We start from the raw sequence: 22,606 nt of genomic DNA on the forward strand, positions 1-22,606 counted from the left end.
TTGTCAAGCACTTTGTAACGCTGCTTTTGAAAAGTGCTCTATTAATAAAGATTATTGTTATCATTATTAAACGGCTGTTAATGCTAACGCTGGCTATGTAGCAATAGCAAAATTTACAAATAGCTCCTTTAAGCTAACAAAATATTGATATTTGATGTATTGTACCAGAGTTAGCTTAAATCCTTCAGTGCACACATTGACCACCCGCAGTATTTGTTTCTGTAACTCTTTCAACAGACCAGTACTAGACGTCACAAGTGAATGGTCATTGAGTGGTGCTCAGATCGATCCACTGAATCACTGGATAAGATATTCAGTACTTGTATCTGTTCTGAAAATTGGTGCAGTAATAATGATATGGTTTGTCTCAGTGGCTCAGAAGAAAGTGTCCTAAACGGTGCTGAGTCACGAACTGTCCACCTCCTCACAATAGTTGACAAATAGTGGGCTCACCTCCATTTTCACAGATGGTTCAGTGGCTGACCAGGAGACAAGCAGAGTGGGTTGCATTTTTGTCACAACATCTCAGGCCCTCTGGCAACTTGTGAGGGGGCACACGTCCAGGGCCCTGTCTCCTGTGTCTGGCTGTAGCGTACAAGGCCAGCACCAAAGACGGCTGAGTCGAGAGCGAGGTCTCACTATCCCACTGTAACATTAGCCCACGCATGGCATGTCGCCACAAGCAGACCACACACACTCATGGTTGTGTGCTCACTGTTCAATTAGTGTTGTTACTATTTAATGCAGAGTGTTCTCACACACGACCAGAGCAAACAGTGCGTTTCTGATCTTTAAATCTCAGCTCATGTCAGAGAGGCTTTAAAACCAGCATGATTGTGTTTAAATAAGAGCGTGTCAGAATAGAAAAAGTGCTACGTTGTCTTGAAAGCTCTTGTAATTATACATATTTCCCAAAAGGTTGGATGTCTCTCTAACAGAGGCTGCACAGCAAGACATCTGTACCGAGGAGTGACACTGTGAGAAGCCTCTGAAATATAACTACCAGTCGAGCATCTCCACTAACAGCTCATCAGTTGTTTCTCAAAAGTGTTTTCATCACTTACAGTCCGCCAGGTTGCAAACACAGAGCTGAAAACCATCAAAGCAGAGGCACATAACAGAAGCACAAAGAGCATGAAGACATTAAACAGCAGGTCTAATGAAAAAGACTAATGAACTAAATGAAAGAAAATATACATAACCATCAGCACAGACAACAGCTAAGTACATAAGCCATTAGCTCGGCTTAAACATTGACAGAAACAGGCTGATTCATCTGTTACCAATTTAGCTACAAACCAAACTGCAAGAGCAGGAAAAAACTTGGGGGGGGGGGGGGGGGGGGGGCTTAAATGGATAGACGCAGTGAATCATGCTGTACCCAAAGTCATCTCTAAAAAGGAATCATCTCAGGTAATGACCCCAAGACAACAGCTTCCTCTGTGACTCAGAATAATTGGCCCAACAGAGCGTTAATACCAAGCCAAGACTGGGAGAAAGAAACCAAGAACAAAGAACGAGGTATCCTTGCAGCTTCTCCAGCTAAAAGGTCAGAAGCAGAGGGGTCAGCCATCGCTGTGAATCCTCTTCACTGTCACCACAGCCCTGCCACGCTCTGTCAGGGCCTAGACCCCTCCAGTGGTTCCTGCTCCTCACTCTGCAGCTGTCATGATATTTGCACACCTCCTCAGACATAAAACACACATGAGCTACATCTTACTCACAGCAACGCTCAACAACAACAATTCTTGAAAAGCTCTGCATCGAATAATGCAAAACGGGAAGTGGGATTTTTTTTTGCATTAGAGGTGATCAGGAGTCTGACACCATTTAAGCAGTCATTTTAAATTACTTGCGCTTTCTACAAGGTACTAAAAACGTCCTTAACAGTAGAAAGCAGGGGATTTAGCACCAGTTTCAAATGAGAAAACTAACACACCATAAATGTTAGTACAATGAAAAGGTTAACACAATCAAAATCACAGACACTATGAAGTTGGGGGTGCACAAAGGAACCGATATGTAGAGGAGAGCAATCTGGCCAAAAGATCATATGATAAACTTTTTGGGTAGAATTGCAATCCACAATCTGAATCCTGTTTCTGCTCTGATTTTATTGTGAAAGTCACGACCCGGAAGCTGCATCTTTCCACCGCTTTGATGCTTCTTTCGGATGTTTGTCTGTTCGCCCCAATACTTCGCCCACAATGCTCTCTTCTGTTTATGAATTGTGTCACAACCAGTCACAGTTTTTGCTAAGTTCATATGGAGTATTTGTTTGGGCGGCACAGGCAGGTTAACCACGCATTAACAACTGCACACTCCTCAACATGGTCATATGGTAATAGAAATAATACACCATGTTTTTTGCCAGGGCATATAGCTTTGTTGAAAATAATGGTTACAGATTGATGAAAATGACACTGAATGCCTGACGTCCGGTTCTGGCAGCATTTCAGTGAAAGAAATTAGAATGGACAACGGCCAAAAGGTTGTCATGTGTATCACTGCCCATTGTTCACTATTAATGTGACAACAGTCATAATTTCCATTGGCTCTGGATTCTTAATGCTCAAAATAATATATTCTTTACGATAATATTGGTTTGTAGCTACTGCCATTCAAACCCCATTATTTTATTTAATGTAAAATTAAAAAGATCAAATGTTAGCTCAATAGAAGTCCATTGTTTTTGTATCTAACTGTATATCACGCATGTGGGTATTGATATGTCTGAGAGGGATACACAAAAACAAAGTCATCATGCTGTGGTTCGAAAAACATAGACACTGCTGTGTTATCTGATACTTGTTATTCTTCCTCACAGGAACACATTTCAGTACATTTCAGTGATCATGAACATGCAGCGTCTCAAACTGCTCAGAGCAGCAGGGTGGCAATGATGTAAGCCAGGAAGGAACATCCACGATTTATTCCTCTAGCGCTCATAAAACACTGTAAACACTGACATGGGACATGTTCAGGTAATCAGGTAACCTTTGTGGGAGGTGGTAAGGTAACTGAATTCCATGAGAACAACAACCTCCCAGCCCAACACAACCAGCAAAATTTGATCTCTACGTGAACAAAGCCTGATTCAGGTGTGGGTTTTTCCACTGTGGAAAACGACAAGACGGGTGGAAAGGCAATTCATAGGGCAGTGCTAATATTAGCAAGTCTTATCTGGATAAACTGCATAAGACTGAGGAAATGACAGGAAAGATATCACTGTGGGTTCCATGCAGTCCCCCAGGAAGTCACGGAAACTTAACCAAATCGAACTGATGACCATCAAAATGACAAGGAAATCACCCAGGCTTGTCAGGGCCTCTCAACCTCACTCTGATACTGACAAGAGATGATTGGGGTGGTGGGGGGAGGGGGTATCACTCCATATCCTGTACCCATTCAGGAAAGGCTGCTATGAAAACTGAGAGATATGTGGCTCATAACTAACAAGCACCTGTTGCCCATGAAATATGTTCCAAGAGCAACTGCAGTAAGGACAGCAAATGTGTCTGGGGTTGTTTCAATACTTATCTGAGTAAGAAACATATCTGCATACTTTGTTTAGCATCTGAAACAAACAAAACGGTTTAGGTTTCAGAAGACGAAGATACTGAAATAGTGTTCTCAATGTAAATGTATCAGAAAACAGATTTGCAATTATGAGACTAAGTTAGATTGAGTTTACAGGAACGCAACATTGTGAAAGAATTTTTTCTGAAAATACAGATATTGGATAATAAGATATTGGAGTCTTGATTATTCTTCCAATCTTGACATTAATAAAATTAATATCAATTAAAAAAAATTTTAATTTAAATTCACACAGTGCTGTTTCTTTTCTACAGTCACACAACTCTATGTGCAGGGTTTCAGACACCTTTTGGATTTATTATTGCCTGACACACAGAGCCCTGGCTCCAGCCTCTGCTAGACTACAGATCAGGACGAATGGCATATTAGTGTTTCCCTGTTGGTGCTGGTCTAACCATATACTATGTCATTGCCTCTAGCGTTACTGTTACTTGTTGAGTAAGTGCTGAAGTGCTTGAAGTGCACCCGCTAAAATTTCTCACCAATTTGCACCGATTACGTCCATGAACGTAGTAGCATTGCTAAAAGTCCATTTGGGCTATAACTTGATTGCCCAAGTGTGACCAACGAGGGTCACACTTCGTTGGTCACACTTGGGCACCAAGTGTGACCAACAAGGGCAGAGGGGTCTGAGCGTACCTGCTGGGGGCCATCCCCGTTGACCATGGCTGGGGGTGGTGGTGAAGCCAAGATTGGGAGTTCAGAGCTAAGAAGCTGGCCGGACTCCAGAGGTGGGGTGTGGTCTGCCATGTCTCCCTCATTCACACCACTGAAGAGGTACTCCTGCAACAAAGACACAGCGATCAGTGGAAATGTACAAAGTATACTGCAAAAGTTTGTGGCATCATTGTCTTATCATTAGACCTGTGCTGAAGCCTACATTTACCCAGAGTGCCCACAGGATGGGGCTTCTCTCTCTCCTCTACCACTGTACATTATGAACATATGACCACCTGTATTTGTATGTTATTGGGACTGCTTTTTTTTATTAACTAGACAAAAATGTGTACAGTTACATGTGTGTTAAAATTATGATTAACAATGCTTGCCGGTTATTTTCTCCGATGAAGTTAACATGTCCATAAGGTGTTTTTTTTAAATAATGCAAGAACTATCCTGAGTGAAATAAGCAGTCAACGCCATGACTGCACATTTCCACTTTGAAACTGCAGTGAACCAATGACAGTCTCATAAAAACGGTTTCAGACAACCAGGGTTTCATATGTCATATAACCTAAAGAACCAACTTGCAGGGACAGGGGGGATGGGCAAAAAAACCCAAAACGTTGTCAGTTCAGATTGCAAGAGTTTGCATTAGCACAACCGCTAACACTGTGTCAGCCACTGCCAGTTAGAGGCTAACAAACTACATAAACAAATAAAAGATGCTAACTGCGCTAAGCGTTCTAATATGTCTTCTAGTCACCACTTTTAGTGCACAACAGACCCCTCTTCTGAGTCTGGGTCTGACTGAGGCTCAAACATGTGGCTGAGTCTCTCTGATGTTTCCACTGCTAACTATATACAATGTTCTTTCACTGGTCACCGAAACATTTTCAGCACAGAGAGCAAGAGTTTGCCACTGACACTGTGTCAGCCACTGCCAGTTACAGGCTAACAAATATGAACTAATAACTATGCTTACTGTTCTAATACATCTTCTAGTTGCTGATTTTAGTGCAAGACAAACTCCTCACTCCTAAACAACCTCCTGAGTCTAACACAGATTCAATGTTTTCTCTAACACCAACCATCTCGATACACTCTGCTGTTTCAAGCAGCGGTGGTGGGCAGGGCACAAGGCCTGATCCAGAATTTCTCAGTGAGGAAGTAAGCGTGGACTTGCTTCTAGCCCCAGTTTTCCAGTCTTTTTTTTCTTCTTCAGTTTTTATGTGGGCAAACCATGTTAAACAAAATATTAATCATAGCATAGCATAGTATTTTTTACATAGTTTAAAACATGTCTGGAGAGAAACAATTTTTTGCAGGTATTTTGTTTAACTGTAACATTCTAGGGATTCTTATTGTTAGGATCTAAGCAAGTTATAAAAATGAAGGCTGGATGGTTGAAATTATGGCTGGATGAAGAGATGGATAGATGTGGATATTTGTACTCAGTGTTGCAAATTGATAGGATCATACTGATCACTAAGAAATATCTATCGCTCTCTAAGTATGCTGCAAGTGTTTTTGTTAATATTATAACCAATATGACAGAGTGACAAACACTGGATACAAAAACACACACATACTTTTAGAATATGATAGGTGGGTGACAGGGTAAACATATCTGCTATCCTCCATTACTGGTGAAATTTGTATTTTTATTTTATGATATTAAGGTCTATTTAGTAATTGAAAAATCAGCCTCCTCTAGCATAAAAGCCATCAGACATGAGGTGAAAAACCTCTAAATGCACAGTTGTTTCCAGTAAGAACATAGTGACAAGCTGAATCTCACTGAGTGGGAATTTGATGCACATCATAATTAATTTCTAAACACATTCATTGTTTTCCACAGCTAGTCATGCACTAGCACACTTTGTGGCACAGCTACCCACTTGTTTACTGTGAAAGATATTTTCTGATGGCATCAGTGAGCAGCCAGGTCAGTCCAGCTGTTCCATCCAAACTAAACAGGCCTGATCACAGCCCAAACAGGGGGTTGATGTGTTTTCTTTTATTGGATATAAACATGCCATGTAGGCAAAAGTCACTGGAAAGTCCCATCAGTGCCGTCGTGGGAGTCTATGTTGTATATTACTTCTATTGGGTACTTGTCCACGCTACATGTTGCATGCTCCCTTTACGTGGTACTTGTATAGTCCATATGAAAACACAAAATCAAATGGCAAGCCATGAGCCATGATATACTCAAAAAGAGGTTTGTTTGAAGCAGCCTACTAGAGAGGATGAGTTTATCAACGAACATCAGCAAACATGTCCTCTCATGGTGAGGCAACCTTAAAGAAACTTCCCCACATTAGTCGAATATCCAAAAGCTGACCATGTGGCTTATGTCTACTAAATTCAAGCAATCAACAAGTGCATACCAGCCAGGGAGATATACATAAGCTCAAACCAAGCCCTGTGAGAGATCCAGAGAAGATAGAGTTTCTTTTAAGACTTTGCAATGAAATAAGACTAAGGAGGCCACCCTCAGGGATAAAAAAGTTTTAACAGGATCACATAGCTATGAAAAATTTGGTCAAAAAACAGCAGAACACCATGAGAGAAATGTAACTTGTGTCCTTGAACCTAATTACAATCTAGCGCATGCGCCCCTATACCTGACAGTGATCTGGCTTATCTGTCAGCTTTAGCCCCTCCCCTCCTTAAGCTTAAACAACAAAGTCAGTTTACAGTGTGATGGTCAATGAACTGGATTTGAGGGAACTATTGCTGCAGTAGAGGGCTGACATGAGATTAGCCCAGTATTACTTGCAGGCTTTAGATGATGGCAGCCTCCTTCTGTAGTCATTAGGCCTCCAAGTCAATCACTTGGTATATTACTCTAAGCCAACTTCAAGTAAATCCATGTTCATGTCTTAAATTGTTTGCTGTGAACACACTCACAGCAGCTTCCTAGGGGTCAGTTAAAGGAGAAGAAGCAAAAGAGAAGGAGATCTCTACTTTCCATTTGCCCCTGACTGCCCACCTTTCACACACTTTAGTAAAGCCCAAAGTGTAATTCTTTCTAACACAGGAAATGAAGGTTTTCGCACAGGAAATGAGGTTTTTTTCCCCCAAATATGATGTCATTTTATGAGTGTGAGTGGGTGATTTTAAGATAGTTTGTATACTCTGAGTGCCCATTACCGTCACTGAAATATGAATACACAGTGCCGGTACTTCCTCTCTTTCCTTTGCCTCCTCTAGGTAAATATGTGGCTATAAAAGTTGTTGATGAATAATCAGAAGTCACCAAAGCCTCCTATTAAAAACCAGTGAAAAACACCAGCTGTGGTTGCATTACACTGACGCCTGTGCACTGCCTCTCCTGTTACAGTACAGTAAACACTTCTATATCGAAATTGTGGCAACATCTGTTGTTGCCCTGATTTTACATAATATTTAACTGTGGCCAAGAGAGCAGTTGACAACAGCTGTTTCTCAGTTACAGTTTTGGTGAAACGGGGGGGGGGGGGGGGGGCACCCTGAATAGTTACAATAATAGGCTTTTTATGTCCAGACAACACTTCTGCTTATTCCCTATTGTTAAGAATCAGACAAAAGTATAAACAAAACTAATGATAATGATGAGGAAAAACAAGGCCTCGACTGTATGATGAGCAAGACATTTCGGTCGTCAGTTCGCATTAAAACCTAAAACGCATCCAGCTTTCTATCAAAACTTTAATGTGGGGGTTCAGCTGGAACACCTACAGAAATGTTTCTCATGTCAGTCAGCGTCACACTGAGCAACAGCTGGCTGTCCATTTAGTGCATGTGTCTGACGTAGCTCAACTTAGTCACTCAATATCATTGTTACCAGCTCTGTCAATTGTGTTTAACATGTCGCTTTATTAACACGAAAGTCACCGTTCACAGATAATGTTCCTGAAGTTGACTAGATTAGCTACCTTGCAGCCAAGACAACTGTTTACTCTAGCTACATGTGTGTGTGCTTGGCGTTATATCATGGCTGCTCGTTATCTAACTGCGGTATAACACTGCAGTCAGCTCGTTCACAAACGGTAACCTTAACGTTTATTTCGAGTTTCCTTATGAGACAGACTGTCAGCAACACAGGCGAGTTATTACCAACAGCGCAGCTAACGTTACTCACTCAGTCAGTAGGCACAGCAGCAGCAGTCTGGACTGACACAGCCGATGCACAGTGATGATGATGATGATGATGATGATGATGATCTGCAGCTCTTCCCCCAAATGTTGAACGTCAGCGAGCTCCGGTGACCAGCTACTTTCTGCAACACCTGAGACGGATAACTTGCTAGCTACCCAGATAAACACAGGGCAAGGCAAAATGTAACATGCTAGCGTTAGCTACCTAATGCTGTCCAGCTAATAGTTAGCAAGATGAAGATGTGCTCTTCTCGTAATATGAACGACGATCGCTTGTTTTAACTACACCTAAAACAAATAGAAGCAAGTAGCGAGCGACAGTGACGGTGCTAAGTATCGATAACGTCAGCCGATTTGCCAGTTTTATCGAGATAACTTTCCATCCAGCCCTACTCCTTGCATAAAACACAGGAATTTCGCCATCGCTTACAGGGCTCTGCGCGCATGCGTATTACAGCAAATCATGACGAATCCCAAATTCCAAGATAGTGTGGAGAAACATTTCTAATTTGTCACATTCGTTTAATTTGGTCGGTACCGGGGACGTGGTCGATATCCAGTACGGTTAAAATGAACTTCATAAGTCTACCTACATTTTCATGACTCACATGAAAACCTTAAGGTTGACGTGTCTGTGATCGGTTCGTCCACGGTGTCAGTTGCAGAGAGTTATGTGTACCATGTGCCAATCGAGGGAAATAATTTTCGAGTCATTTTAGTACGAACTTTAGTTACAAATGTACCGAGACAATGCTGAACTGTAGCCAGCTTCTACTTGGAAATTTCCAGTCCACCTTAACATCATCATATCGCTTTTACAGGGTATTATTACTGTCCATTCATTTTTAGTGTGTTTCTTGTCGGGGAATGTAATTACTATAAGTGCAAATACGTAAACTATCACCGTCTTTAACATTACATTTTTTAAAATAATAATCTATCCATCTGTCTCATATGAAATTCTAATGTCATTAATATGTGACATTGTATAATGAAATGTATAAAGTCAAAGGTGGAAAACCTGATTACACGAATGATGGTTAATTTCTATAGCTCTGCCTTGCAATTATTACAAAGTCTCAGGAATTTGATACCGAGGTTTGACAGGTAACATCACAAAGAATGCACCAGTCACAATCCAGAACCTCAGCAGCTAATTTTGAGCAAATCCACTATAGCATTTCCCTGTCCTGGGAATCCTTTTACATTTCATGATATGTTGCAGTGCCAAACTCTGACTTAGACTTATAGACAGTTTAGCATCACAATTGTTAAACCAATCAAAAATCATTCATATATGCACAATTATATGGACAGGAAAATAAGCAAAACAACAGATTGAGGGTTGAGCTACTATTTATCCGTCAAAAGGTGCACATGAAAATGGAAATGTATTTGAAATATTACTTCAAGGCTTATTTCCAAAGGCACAAATGATACTTATTAATACATATGATTTTATTTTGAATTTAAGTATGAGCAAATGAGTGTCTGTGCAGCTTTGGGACAAACAAGTGCTTGTGTCATGGATTGACATATACTAAGACTAGGCTTCTCCATTGCTCCACCTGCTGGACTTCATAAAGGAGTACCAAGTTTCTTTTGCCACAGTGGACAATAGTATTCGAAGTGAAAAGCAGCCCTCTTCCTCAAAACTGAATGAATTCCTAATGAGCCCTTGAGACAGATTAATGACAGCTGGTTGCTGTATGTGTCTTACTTTCCCTCCTATCATTTTTCTATTTGAGTTAGTTAGTTTGTTTTCCATGCAGCGTCCAATACAAAGAGTCTATAGAGGCATAGAAATAAGTCAAGAATAATAAATAAATAAATAATCGCTAATAAACATTGGAAGTTGCAAGTTCCGACTTTCAGTGAACGCACCATGTACCAACAGGAAGTAAGGAGGTGGTGTTGTTCTTTTTTTTTTTTTTTTACAGTCGGTGGTGTAGCGATTAAAGCTAACTATAACAAGGTGCAACTACAGCAACTGATGTGAAGTTATAGAATATCAGACTGTCGACATGATTTCATCAGCAACTTGATTCGCCAAATATGTTGGCTGACAATTTCTCAGTGTCGCTGTCAATTAGAAAACGACATCGCGGACGAAACACTAGCTAGAACCAACAGCAAGGTAATGTCAACAGTTTGAGCCATCGGCGGCTCCTAGCAGCAGCAACACTCTTAGGCTAATTAGCTTGACAGCGTTTTTGCAGGACAGTACTGTTCTAGCTGATCATTACTGCGAATTTTAGTACTTCTTTAATGTTCATGTGGCCAGCTTGCAAACTCAGGCTGCAACATGCCCAGTTTTTTTGCGTTGTTCGTTTGTATCCTCATTAGCATTTGTCGATCTGAAGTGTTAAACATCTCATATAAGCTTCGCGAGTGGTTGGGGCGGGGAAGCGTTCATACTGTAAGGCGTGGGTTCATGCCAGGTGCAACTTCATGTAATTGCTCAATGAGATACAATCAATGTGTTTTTTTGTCAGATACAACTGTGACTTAAAGTAAAACAGATATTTTTTTTAAACTTGGGAGTTCATTAGTTATGACAAACAGGCGGGCCCGGTGTCTGTGTTAGTCATGTTAAATGTGCTATTCCCTTAATAGGTTTTTTGCATAGTGTGATATGAGATGAGATGAGAGGGAGGCAGCATTATACAAATAGGCAAGAAGGTTTCATGAGCATGTATCGATCCTGGAAAAAACCGAGCCAACCTCATCTATTTCAGATCCATTTGGGTGGTGTGGTTACACCCTATATATACACCTTGAAAACAGCATGATCTAAATTAAAAAGCAGAGTCCAACATAACCTGGACTTCACTCATTATGTCAGTAAACACAGGTTAATGGGTTTACCTCAGTCAATACACATACATGTTTTAATCTTTCTGGGCTGAGTGCCCAGAGGCTGTGTGTGACCCTGGGCACTTATGAGATGCAGAAAATCTAGTGGATAATTTATCCACTCAGGTTTCAGTTTATGCATTTATTGCTGCAGACTGTGCAATGCTTACTTTCCAATTTCCAATATGTCTCTAGTTTGACCTTCTTTTGTTCTGATTTTGCCAGATGAATTTTAATAACTGTAATATAAAAGAAACAGTGTGATTTACATGCAGTCAAGGATTTCTTAACTGGAGCAGGACTGGCTTTAACATGACAACTCTGTTGTGCCTGACTGTGACTCAGCATTTGACTTTTCTGTATGAATCAGTTCATTCTTACAAGAATACCCAAGTATGGTGCATGAGGAACATGCACATGTTAAAAGAATAAATGTAGACAACACACAATACAACATTTCTGGTAGATTTTTGATTCAGAGCTTATCACTAAGGCCTTTTCCCATATGTGCAGCTTTTGTGCGTTGTATTTTGAAATGGAAAGATCTGAATGACTCACATTCACATCAGTTTAATTGTGTTTTCTCCTCATTTCATAGCTTAGTATTATGCTGGACGTGGGGAAGTGGCCAGTGTTTGCACTCCTTCCTCCTGAGGAACTACGGCTTATCCGGCAGGCATGTGTCTTTGGCAGTGCTGCAAACGAAGCCCTCTATGTCACAGTTAATGATGAGGTAACACTTGGGCTTTCAGCAATGACCCTTTAATCCTTTTGTTTACAGGAAGATGTTTTGCAAGACTCAATAGATTTAATTTCCTTTTATAATACTGGTTTGATTATTTTTTCTGTTTAAAAGCTGATAGAAAACTGCTGCAGGCCTCTCACTCTCTGGTTGATACAAGGTGCAGCTCCAGACACAGGGATAAGCAGATAGAATGAGGCTATCTTTAGCCATACAGGCCTAATACCCGAGCAAGCTCCATTTTTATCCCATGGAAAGGTGGAGAGCGTGCCTCCATCTTTCTACCCTTGCTCATTCGTTTGTCCCTGTAGCACAAACAGTTTATGTTTCAGTGCATGTAGTGTAAAAAAAAAAAAAAAGTAATGATGGATTTCACTTCAGATGCTACTAAATGTTTCTGATAACAGAATCTCACAAAAGATTATACTTTGGCTGCAGATGTAGTTTAATTCGGCTGTGAATATTGCTTGAATGATTAGTCCATTAATCAGTTAATCCCTCGACACAAAATTAATCTTCAAAAAATATCTGCACTGGCGCTGGGAAGTTACGAGGGATATTTTCTCTATTTTCTGACATTTTAGAGAATTAACAGACAACAAATAATACAAACAACAATTGATTAAGAAAATATGTTTTTTCATTATTTTTAAGCTATGTTGTAGTCCTACCAGAGACTGTTGCTATTTAGTCTGCTGCCAGCATGTCTACTCGCCAGATATTTACCATATATCAGTAAACACCAGAGTGATGCATTTATGTTTCATTTATTTATATCAGAAGCATTTCAGCAGTGATGTTTGGTATTTGCAGGTCTTTGCTCTGGGCACAAACTGCAGCGGCTGTTTAGGGCTCGGAGACCTTCAAAGCACTATTGAGCCGCGCAGGATTGATGTCTTGTGTGGAAAGAAGATTGTGTCCCTAAGCTATGGAACAGGACCACATGTGGTTATCGCCACTGCAGGTAATCCAGTTCAGAAAACTTTTATTTGTCCCCCAAGGGCAACATTTCCTCAGGAGGCAGAAGAATGACACCACAGACAAACAGGATGACAGATGCAGATGTCTAGAGTCTGGGTTTATGATGATGCGGTACCATTGCTGCTAAAATATTACATCAAAAAAAATCCCCATATTAATATATAATACTTCAAAAAGTCAAATAAATATATTTATTGGAGCATGATACTTTCAGTTTTACTTAAGAAATTAAAAAAATGACAAGTGTGTGGCTTGTACGCTTGCATTTAACAGTTCGGTGTCTCTGCTTATTTGATAGTGAACTGGTAGCAAAATTTTGCATCAAAAAGAATACAAAATGAATTTAACATAACCCTTTAAGGACCAGCTAGTGCTCAGTTTGGCCGGCGGCCAGCTCAAGGAAGCGTCCTGGTTTCCACGCTCTTGGGAACCTTCAATGCAGCAGAAATGTTTTTGCAGCCTTCCCCAGATGAGTTCTGCAGGCAGTTCCTTCCACCTCATGCTTTGGTTTTTGCTCTGATATGCATCGTCAGCTGTGAGACCTTACATAGACAGGAGTGTGCCTCTCCAAATTACGTCCAATCGATTGTATTTAGTACAACTGGAGTCCAATCAGGGTGTAGAAACAATGCTACTGAACCTGAACCAGTCACTGCCCATCTCTTCCTGGCTTTGAGCTCAACTCACCCCACCTGTCTAGAGCCAACAAGAGGTTCTTTCCGCTGCCTCCCTGAACCTTCAAGCAGCTGTATTCCTCTCCCTTCCTGTTATTCCCAGAGATTTGAGGATCTTCCACATGGACTTCATTGGAAAACCCTTGCAGCCGACCTCAACTGAAAATAGCCTGGTCTGCTGCCCTTTGTCCCTGCAGTGTTGTACCAGGTCGTAGCGCGTGGTGGCCTTCCTCACCGAGGTGTCTCCTGTTCCATCTTCTGATGGGTCTTTCAGTTCAATTGTGATGATCCTCTTTGCCTCCTCAGACCATATGAGGCCCTATACTGGGTTTCAAGGATGTTTGGACGACCTGGGGAAAGTGTAGTTTTCTACCATGTTCCAACCTTATGTCCCAAGTGTGTGCCAGCTGCAGGAGGCTCCTCTTTGTCCCTCTGGCCTTTTCATTGCTGTACATCATCTCAACCCTTCACTTTGCTACCTTGAACTCTTTGACCACTGATGATAGGTGTAGCTGTAAAAGTCCAGGCCTTGAATTTTCCTGGTAAACATGTTTCCTGTATCAGTAACAGCCATTCATCTACCTGTTTCACTGGCCCGGATACGTTGCTTCTGTCAACGAGGGAGACACCCCACCACTTCTCTAGACATTTTGTTAGGTTTCCCTCAGCTGATGGTACAACCGCTACCTGGACCTGTACCTGGAACTTGCTGTTCACTTTCCCATTTCACAATGCTTCTAGACTACCTTTGTTTGAACTTAACTCTTGCTCATGTTGCTAAGTCATCAAGTGCCCTCAGGTACATGAAAGGAAGTTGTTATGGTTAGGTCATCCATATATCCTCTTATTGGAGCTTGGCGGGTGCTGGTCTCCGTCATCAGCCCTCTGGATTCCTTCCCTGCTATGAGCAGATTCATTCCCATGATAAACAGGATGGGGCAGACAGTGCAGCCCGTGATGACTCCCATTTTCCATGGACTGTCACTGGGTTGCAAAATGGGCAGCCCCTAACCAACTCCCTATCAGTTCTGACAGTTAGTAATTCATTCCATCGCTTCCATTTTCTAAAACATCGTGTTTGACATAATATCATAATAATAGATTAAAAATAACAGTAATTTAACAAAAATATTGCAGCAATTGATAATACAAGATGAATACTAGTTGCCACCTCACTGATGTGATCTGTGCTAGCATGCTACCTATTTGTCTGCTCTATTTATATGTGTGTGTGTGTGTGTGTGTGTGTGTGTGTGTGTGATTATGGTGCTTCTCCCGAAAATACATTGAAGTCATCAGTTTCAAAAATGCCAATTAAACAAAAATGTTCATTTGCCTTGTCATCTCTAATGAGAGTAGTCCTGAGTCTGTGCTGTAAATGATGTGACTGCCTCTTATCTCTTTATAAAATATTAACCACTGTGACAACATGAATAAAAGTTTGCCTGCTGCTGTGCAGATGGAGAGGTGTTTGCTTGGGGCCACAATGGCTACAGCCAACTCGGTAACGGCACCACCAACCACGGACTGACCCCTGCCCTGGTGTCCACCAACCTCCTGAGCAAGAGAGTGACAGAGGTGGCCTGTGGCTCTCACCACACCATCGCCCTCACAACTGACGGAGAGGTGAATTATCCTCTGAATTACTGTAAGTTTCTCTCTGCTCGAGCTGTATATTTCTTTAGACGGTGATCATTTAATGTCTGTGCTCAGGTGTATGCATGGGGTTACAACAACTCAGGCCAAGTCGGTTCAGGATCTACTGCCAACCAGCCGACACCGCGCCGGGTCAGCAGCTGCCTGCAGAACAAAGTGGTGGTTAACATAGCCTGCGGTCAGCTCTGTTCTATGGCTGTTCTGGACAATGGAGAGGTAATGGGTCACATCAATCTGCAGATGTGAACATGAATAAGTGAATTAGTGCTCTCAGTAGGTTAAGTTTTTGGCAGTCAGCAGCCCGTAACTTTTTCTTTAAAGAGGAGGTTAATAAAAACGTGTGTCACTCTGAATGAGTGAAGCAGTTTGTACAATAGAGGTTTTTACCTTTTTTTCTTTAGATGGGAGAAATCTCATTTTTGCCCTGATATAATGATAATGCTGTCATCAATAATAATAATTATAATAATAATAATATGATATAATGCAAAAGTTGCTGTGTTTTCTCCACCAAGACGACAGTATCCGCTATTTGAGTGCAATATTTCAGTGCCTCTGTTTTCTGTTGATAAGTGCAATTTTAAACTGTGCAGGTACACAATATATTGTAGCATTCATATTTATAATGTTTATTTGTATATTAGAGTACATGGACATATTTTTACATTTTATGTTTATTTATATTTTATCTTTACCTCTATAATGTTATGTTATTCTCCGTTCTTCGCTGTTACATTTCCTTCCTTGAGGGAGCCACTGCGATATAACTTAATTTCCCCCTTGGGATCAATAAAGTATTTTCATTCTAATTCTGATTTTTTCAGTAATGCAATGCAGACATCTCAGAACGTACATCCACCAAAAGAAGGTGAATCAATGCCTACATATGTTGCGTGCATTGTCTCAATTTGTCCCCCTTTTGTAGATCTATGGTTGGGGCTACAACTGCAATGGACAGCTAGGCCTGGGCAACAATGGAAATCAGCAGACCCCATGCAGGATCGCTGCTCTCCAAGGTGTCAACGTCATCCAGGTAAGAGCCTAGAGAGAAAGAGAATTCCTATGGAGCCCAGTCTTTTTTTATTATTATTATTATTTATTTAAGTTAACGTTCAACTTAATTAAACTCTCTCCTCTATATGCAGGTTGCCTGTGGATATGCACATACATTGGCACTTACAGACGAGGGCTTTGTTTACGCCTGGGGAGCCAACTCCTATGGGCAGTTGGGAACAGGCAATAAGAGTAACCAAGCTCTCCCCACTCAAATAAACACAGACAAGGAGAGGTTAGTATTTTATTTTTACCCTGACCTAAATTAGCAGTGAAAGCTTTCTGCTCAGGGCTGCATGACAACATCCTGTGAGATAAGCATATATGGTAAAACACAGAGAAGTAAGAGGTTGATTGTGGTCTCCAGAGAAGACTGCTTCTTTTTGTCTCTAATACAGTACCCTCTTTGCCTCTATATTAGACATATTCAACATATTTTAACATGCAGTGGGCATAAGGAGGCTATACATTAGTAGAACTTCAAGGTTTAAATTCCGTTTGTGTCACTAGGATGGTGGAGGTGGCTGCATGTCACACCAGCCACACGTCTGCTGCCAAGACCCAGAGCGGGCAGGTTCTGATGTGGGGTCAGTGTCGAGGTCAGGCTGTGGCCAGCCCCCACCTCACCCACTTCAGCAGCACAGACGACGTGTTTGCGTGCTTCGCCACACCTGCAGTCACATGGCACCTCCTCTCAGTGGGTAAGCGTGGTGTAAGAATGTAAAGGTTTGTAAAAGCAGAGCCCCAGAACTAAGACATCCCCAATGATCAAGGATTTTTAAAATTTACCATTTGACACGTTGTCCCATTGATCTTGTGACTGGTCAGAGGTAATCATCTCATGCTGTGGGCACATGTCTGTGTGTCAAAGGTACAAATTCCTGGAAGTGGTCTAAGAAATAAACAGGAAACTCTGTTTCCTCTCTACGTCAAACAATCATACATCTCCTGATCTTATTGGAGCTCAGCTACATCCGATAAACATGTCACTTTTAGATCTTGTTTTATTGTTTATGCTCTGTTTTGTAAAGTTAATGACATCCCTCTCTTAACTGAAATCATCAGCCCTCTCAGAAATGCAGTCTTCTTCTGTTGTTACCTGTTCAACTGTGGTGCTCGAGGAACAAGTAGTGATTCCAATTAGATCTGCGATTCCCTTTTTACAATGTCTACCAGAGGGAGTCACACCTGGAGGGTCTAAAGGCATCGTTTTAAATGGTCATCTCTGGGATTTCAATAAAAGGCTGTATTTGCGTACCCTGTACAGAGGTGCTCTACCTTTTAAAGTGACATGCACCACTTCATTTATCAGAACACATTTTGTTATTTATTTTTTTTCTTCTTTTAACAAAACCTATGTTGTATATTTTTGTCAGATGGCGACGACTACCTGACCGTGGCCCAGTCTTTGAAGAAAGAGTTTGACAGCCCCGAGATTTCAGACCTGAAGTTCTTGGTTGATGGGAAGTGTATCCATGTTCACAAAGCGCTGCTGAAAATCAGGTACAGAAAACAAACGCCCCATCAAGTTGAAAATGAAAATGTGCTGCTTGGTTAGTGTAATTATTTTGCATATTGGCAAAAATCACAATGTTTACACATCTCTATGATTATTTTCTCACCTTTAGTTTTTGACCCTTAATATTAACTTTTTGAAATACATTTCAGTGCATAGACTCTTTAGAAAAACCACACAGTTCAAATTCAGTCACATGACATTAGAGAAGCTAGTGTGTCTGGAGAGGTGGACAGTGTGTGCAAACATTTTGAGCTGCACTTGCCTTGTTTAGGATTTCCGTCTTGGCTCATTGTGGTTCTTCCTTACAGTGACTAAATGAAAAATTTCTTTTGGGTGCACGTGATGATTCTTAAACCGAATCTCCAGGTTTTCCTCTCCTCTGATGATCGGCCATCTCTTTTCATCTTTGCTTGACTTGTGTTTTTTTTTTTTTTTAAGAGATGTTTTTTCCCTTTCTTCCTTCAGCTTCTCCATCCAGACTTTCATTTTAGTCACATGAGTGTTTTTTTTTTTTTCACATTCAGAGGTTGTGCTTGGTCATGAGTGATGAAGGTGCTGGCTCTGCCACACTGGGATTTTTAGGGGAACAGAAACACACTTTGATGTTGCACGCTTGTGTGATTGTTAATTATAGAAACAGGACGTCAAGACAAACAAATCATTTTGTTAGTTGAGCAGCCCTCATGACGGCCACAATGCACTGAGCCGTCTTTCTTTGATAGTGAATTTAAGATGCATATATGTTAAATACCTACTATGCTGCATTTCCCATATTTAAACACCATCTGTTGAACAGCGTTTCCTCATCTTTCCTGTTAATGTCACGGGGAAGCAAAGACAGACCTATTGTTTCCCGTTTTTCTTTTTATAACCACACTTGGACACAAAGTATCTGCGTTCCGGTCCCCTGCTCTTTTGCACTGTCAGTAGGAAGGAGCCAGACTGTCTGCGACATCAACCTTTAGTGCACATGTTCACACGGATATGTAGCGGCCAAAATCGCCTGCTTTGGCGAGGTTGCATGCCAATGATATGTTTGAGGTTGCAGTTAAAGGATGAGCCACTCGGTTGTTTGTTCAGCCATGACGTGAAATCAAATGATAGACAGGCAGTGTTTTGAGCCAGTACACATTAGTATGTCAGCTGGGATTGGCTCCCCCCCCCCCCCCCCCCCCCCAGCAGTATAGATAATGGATGGATGGACATTAGCAGTGAAGGGAAATTTGTAGAAAAACAAGAAAAAGAAAAAAGGCAATCAGTATTTAAAATGCAGAAAGCCATAAGGAACAAATATGAAAAAAGCCTGTGGTTTATAGTTGTTGGCAGAGTGCCTCCACTTTCCCTCAGGAAGTGTATAATGGCCTGAAGATTGAGTCTTGAGTTAACAGTGCATGAATTTGTAAAATGTGTTTTTTCAGTTTGATGCACTGTAACAATAATTATTACAGTATCTTGAAAAAAAGAACCATAGCTGTTACTATAATACTTGATAAGGGCTATTAATCTTGGGGGAAATTACGTAGTGATGGAATTCAGATGAATCACACATGGGGAAGAAAACACAGTCAGTGAACACTAATGATAATTAACACGGTGGGCTACAACAGCCAAACATACATACTTTATATAACAGATAGATAGAATAGAAATGAAGGAACATTATGGCCAGATTTTTGGCTACTTGACTACTGATCATATACACAGTAATTAATATTGAAGCTGAATGTTTTAAAAAGATGCTTTTTACTTCTTTATCGGCACTGATTTCCATTCAGTATGAAAATCGGATAACTGGCTGCTGACACATTCATTGGGTGGTGATGCAGTTTGCTCTGCTTTGCCTCACAGTGATAATCTCTCTCTGACAACAAATTCATGCAAACCTCTGTTTCAGTTCTTGGAAAGTGGCAGATTGTTTTTGAATCACTACCACATGATGAGCAAAATAGCAGTAGTGTGCAATGAGTAGGTGAAAACAGGAAGTGACGTTGGTGACCTTTTCTTCCTCTTCAGGTGCGAGCATTTCCGTGCACTGCTGAACGAAACGGATGATGACGCCATAGAAATCCACCAGTTCTCGTACCTGGTGTACAGAGCCTTTCTGGAGTACCTCTACACAGACACTATTAACCTGCCACCAGAGGATGCTATTGGTAAGGCCAAGGATGAAGCACAGTCTTTTACACACTCAGAGCACTCAGAGTCAGTGCATAAGACTTAAACACACTCTCCTGTGTGTGTTGTTTGTGTGTGTGTGTGTGTGTTTCTGTATCTGTGTGTGTAGGGTTGCTGGATTTGGCCACTTTCTACCGGGAGACGAGGCTGAAGAGGCTGTGCCAGGAAACGATCAAGAGAGGCATCTCTGAGGAGAACGCCATCACTCTGCTCTCTGCTGCTGTCAAGTATGAGGCGCGGGTAAGCTTATAGCCCCTGACACACAGTCAGACACTGTGGTGGTGGTGGTGGTGGGTGCCTTCACAGTAGCTAGTCAGTTATACTCCTCAGCACTGACCAGACAGCCCTCTTCATTTTTAGGACCTGGAGGAGTTCTGCTTCAAGTTTTGCGTCAACCACCTAACAGCTGTCACGCAGACCCAGGCCTTTGCAGACATGGACCACGACCTGCTCAAGAACTTCATTAGCAAAGCCAGCCGCTACGGGGCCTTCAAAAACTGACTAGAGCGCCTCAGTGGTGATGGATCCAACACAATGAGCTTTAAGCTCACTGAGGTGCTGAGTGTCGACCCTAGACCAAAGTAAACACGAGGCTGCTCAGCACTTCAAAGACGTGTCACTGGCGATGTAAACACTGGAGAGGCGAAGGGTTTAAGGTTTCACCTTCTAAGTGATGCCTCTGTGCTGCTGCCCTAAACCTTACCCAAACACATCAGTTGCTTGGGGGGGGGGGGGGGGGGGGGTAAATATTGGATTACACCACTAGTCCAGACACAAGCAGACAGTGCAGAGGCCGAATAGAAAGATGCGCCACGGTGGTCGTCTGTGCGATATGGACTGTATGCTTGGCTGAGGTTGGTGTCTGATCAAGTCTGTCACCAGACGGATGTGGTGCAGGGCAGCAACCATCTCAAAGAGGACACCTGAAAATACTGCACGCTAAAGTGTTTGGTTTTTGTTTTTTTTTTAAAGCACTGCCCTTTATCAGTACATAAAAGAATAGCACATTATGTCTGATCAGTAGTGACAGGAAGTGATCAGCCACAAACAAGTCAGCCATGAATTGACCTTTCACGTTGTGCTGCTTTTCTTTGAAGCCTTGATTCTCAAACTGTCTGGATTGAGAAGTAGTATTTAATGAGGAAAAACACACAAGCTGTTCTCCTGTTTTTATGAATCTGCAACTTAACCTTTTTCTGAACAAATCTAGTTGATATCTGATCTGATAATAATATCTGTTCTCTTGTGTAAGTCATTGTTACTTTTTTTTTTGTTTTTTTTGCCACCTTGTGTTTTTATATTGCGGTTGTTCACCATTGCCAACCAAAGTTATGGTTGCCGTTTGATGTTTGTATTGACTGAACATTTGCACTGTTTTGGTGTAGACAGTTGCTCTGGCCACCGTCAACAGACTGATGGAGAAAAAAAAAAAAAAAGAAAAAAAAAGTTGCAGTTACACTCTGAGCGATGAGGACACATCCTACTGCGTGTTTACTTGTGTTCAGAATAACCCTCTCTGTGCAGCTGAAAACAGTGTCTCTCTCAGCATACTGATTCCTGTGGATGATGTTGATTTTGTTTTTTTTCAGTTGTGTTTCATTGCAGTTTGGTATGTTTACACAAGTTTGATTGGACATTGTGTTGTTTTTTTTTATTTTTTATTATTAATATGTTGGCAGCAAACTTCTGCTTCTTTTTACAAGTGTTTATTTTTGTCTTTCCCCTGGTAGCACTTCATGGTAATTAAACAGTACTAGCTTCGTGTAAATGCCAACTGTGACCGTGTTGAATATAGCCCAAGCCTCATACAGTATAGGACCACGCAGTCTTTAAATGTAGTTACCAGATGATTCCACATTAAATCTGTCTAAATAGAATGTAAAAAAATGCTTTTACTTTAACAAGCCAATTATTATTGTTTTTTTTTTTTTGGAACATTTTGATAATCACTTAAAATGCCTGTGCGTTCTCATTTTGTATGGAAAATGCTGCACACTGCTGACAGTGACAATCTAAAATGTAATAAAATGATTAACTGCGTAGTTTGAGGGATGTGTTGTTGCTGTGATTGGAGGTCTGCTGTGGAATAATTAACAACTTTGACATCCATGTAAAATAGTGAAGAAAACATCCAGCTCAAATGTTCAGTTTGCTACTAGTTACACGTCACATAAACCGCGATAACTCTGTGTTTTTCTAATTGCACATCTAAGCCATCAAAACACAGTGTGTAGAACTCGGATACGCTTCCTTTTCTGTGCTAAATGCCTGCTGAGTACCCAGAATGCACGCTGTGTTTTTTTTTTTTTTCCTGCCTCCCCCTGTTATCAAATGCTTTTACCCAAAGATGAACTCCTCACTTACTCGCAAATAAAGTGTTGCTATAACTCATGCGTGTGTTTCCTCTTAAAATATCCCAAGCAACATTTGATTTTAAACTGGCTGAATTGCAACAAACGAAACAGGGAAAATCACGTCATAAGAGACATACAACCGGTAACATTGCTTGTGTCATTTAAACAGGAAATGAAGATGATTTGAACA

General features: G+C 41.2%; 2 protein-coding genes across 3 annotated transcripts in view; one reads left to right on the forward strand and one right to left on the reverse strand.

Annotated features, from left to right (window-relative positions):
* fndc3a (fibronectin type III domain containing 3A) overlaps positions 1-8,929 on the reverse strand; it is a 47,733-nt gene extending 38,804 nt beyond the window's left edge. The window contains exons 1-3 of one of the 2 annotated variants that reach the window (XM_071495918.1): positions 8,612-8,929; positions 8,390-8,537; positions 4,240-4,383 (exon numbers count right to left, since the gene is read on the reverse strand). In XM_071495918.1, the coding sequence (XP_071352019.1) occupies positions 4,240-4,350 (111 nt within the window). In that variant the 5' untranslated portion in view covers positions 4,351-4,383; positions 8,390-8,537; positions 8,612-8,929. Of the gene's footprint in view, positions 1-4,239; positions 4,384-8,389 lie in introns of both variants that reach the window. The other variant, XM_071495917.1, reaches the window with a different exon arrangement.
* Positions 8,930-10,347: 1,418 nt separating this feature from the next.
* On the forward strand, positions 10,348-22,104 carry rcbtb2 (regulator of chromosome condensation (RCC1) and BTB (POZ) domain containing protein 2). The gene is made up of 12 exons (XM_071496692.1): positions 10,348-10,543; positions 11,861-11,995; positions 12,818-12,968; positions 15,119-15,285; positions 15,373-15,531; positions 16,241-16,348; positions 16,461-16,603; positions 16,879-17,069; positions 17,745-17,871; positions 19,901-20,040; positions 20,172-20,302; positions 20,423-22,104. The coding sequence occupies exons 2-12, from the start codon at positions 11,870-11,872 to the stop codon at positions 20,561-20,563; spliced, it is 1,584 nt and encodes a 527-aa protein (XP_071352793.1). The 5' UTR covers positions 10,348-10,543; positions 11,861-11,869; the 3' UTR covers positions 20,564-22,104.
* The last annotated feature ends 502 nt before the right edge of the window (positions 22,105-22,606 follow it).

Source organism: Trachinotus anak, unplaced genomic scaffold, assembly GCF_046630095.1.
Source record: "Trachinotus anak isolate AG129_WGS33_773 ecotype Australia unplaced genomic scaffold, CSIRO_AGI_Tana_v1 ptg000014l, whole genome shotgun sequence".
In the NCBI taxonomy this organism is placed as follows: domain Eukaryota; kingdom Metazoa; phylum Chordata; class Actinopteri; order Carangiformes; family Carangidae; genus Trachinotus; species Trachinotus anak.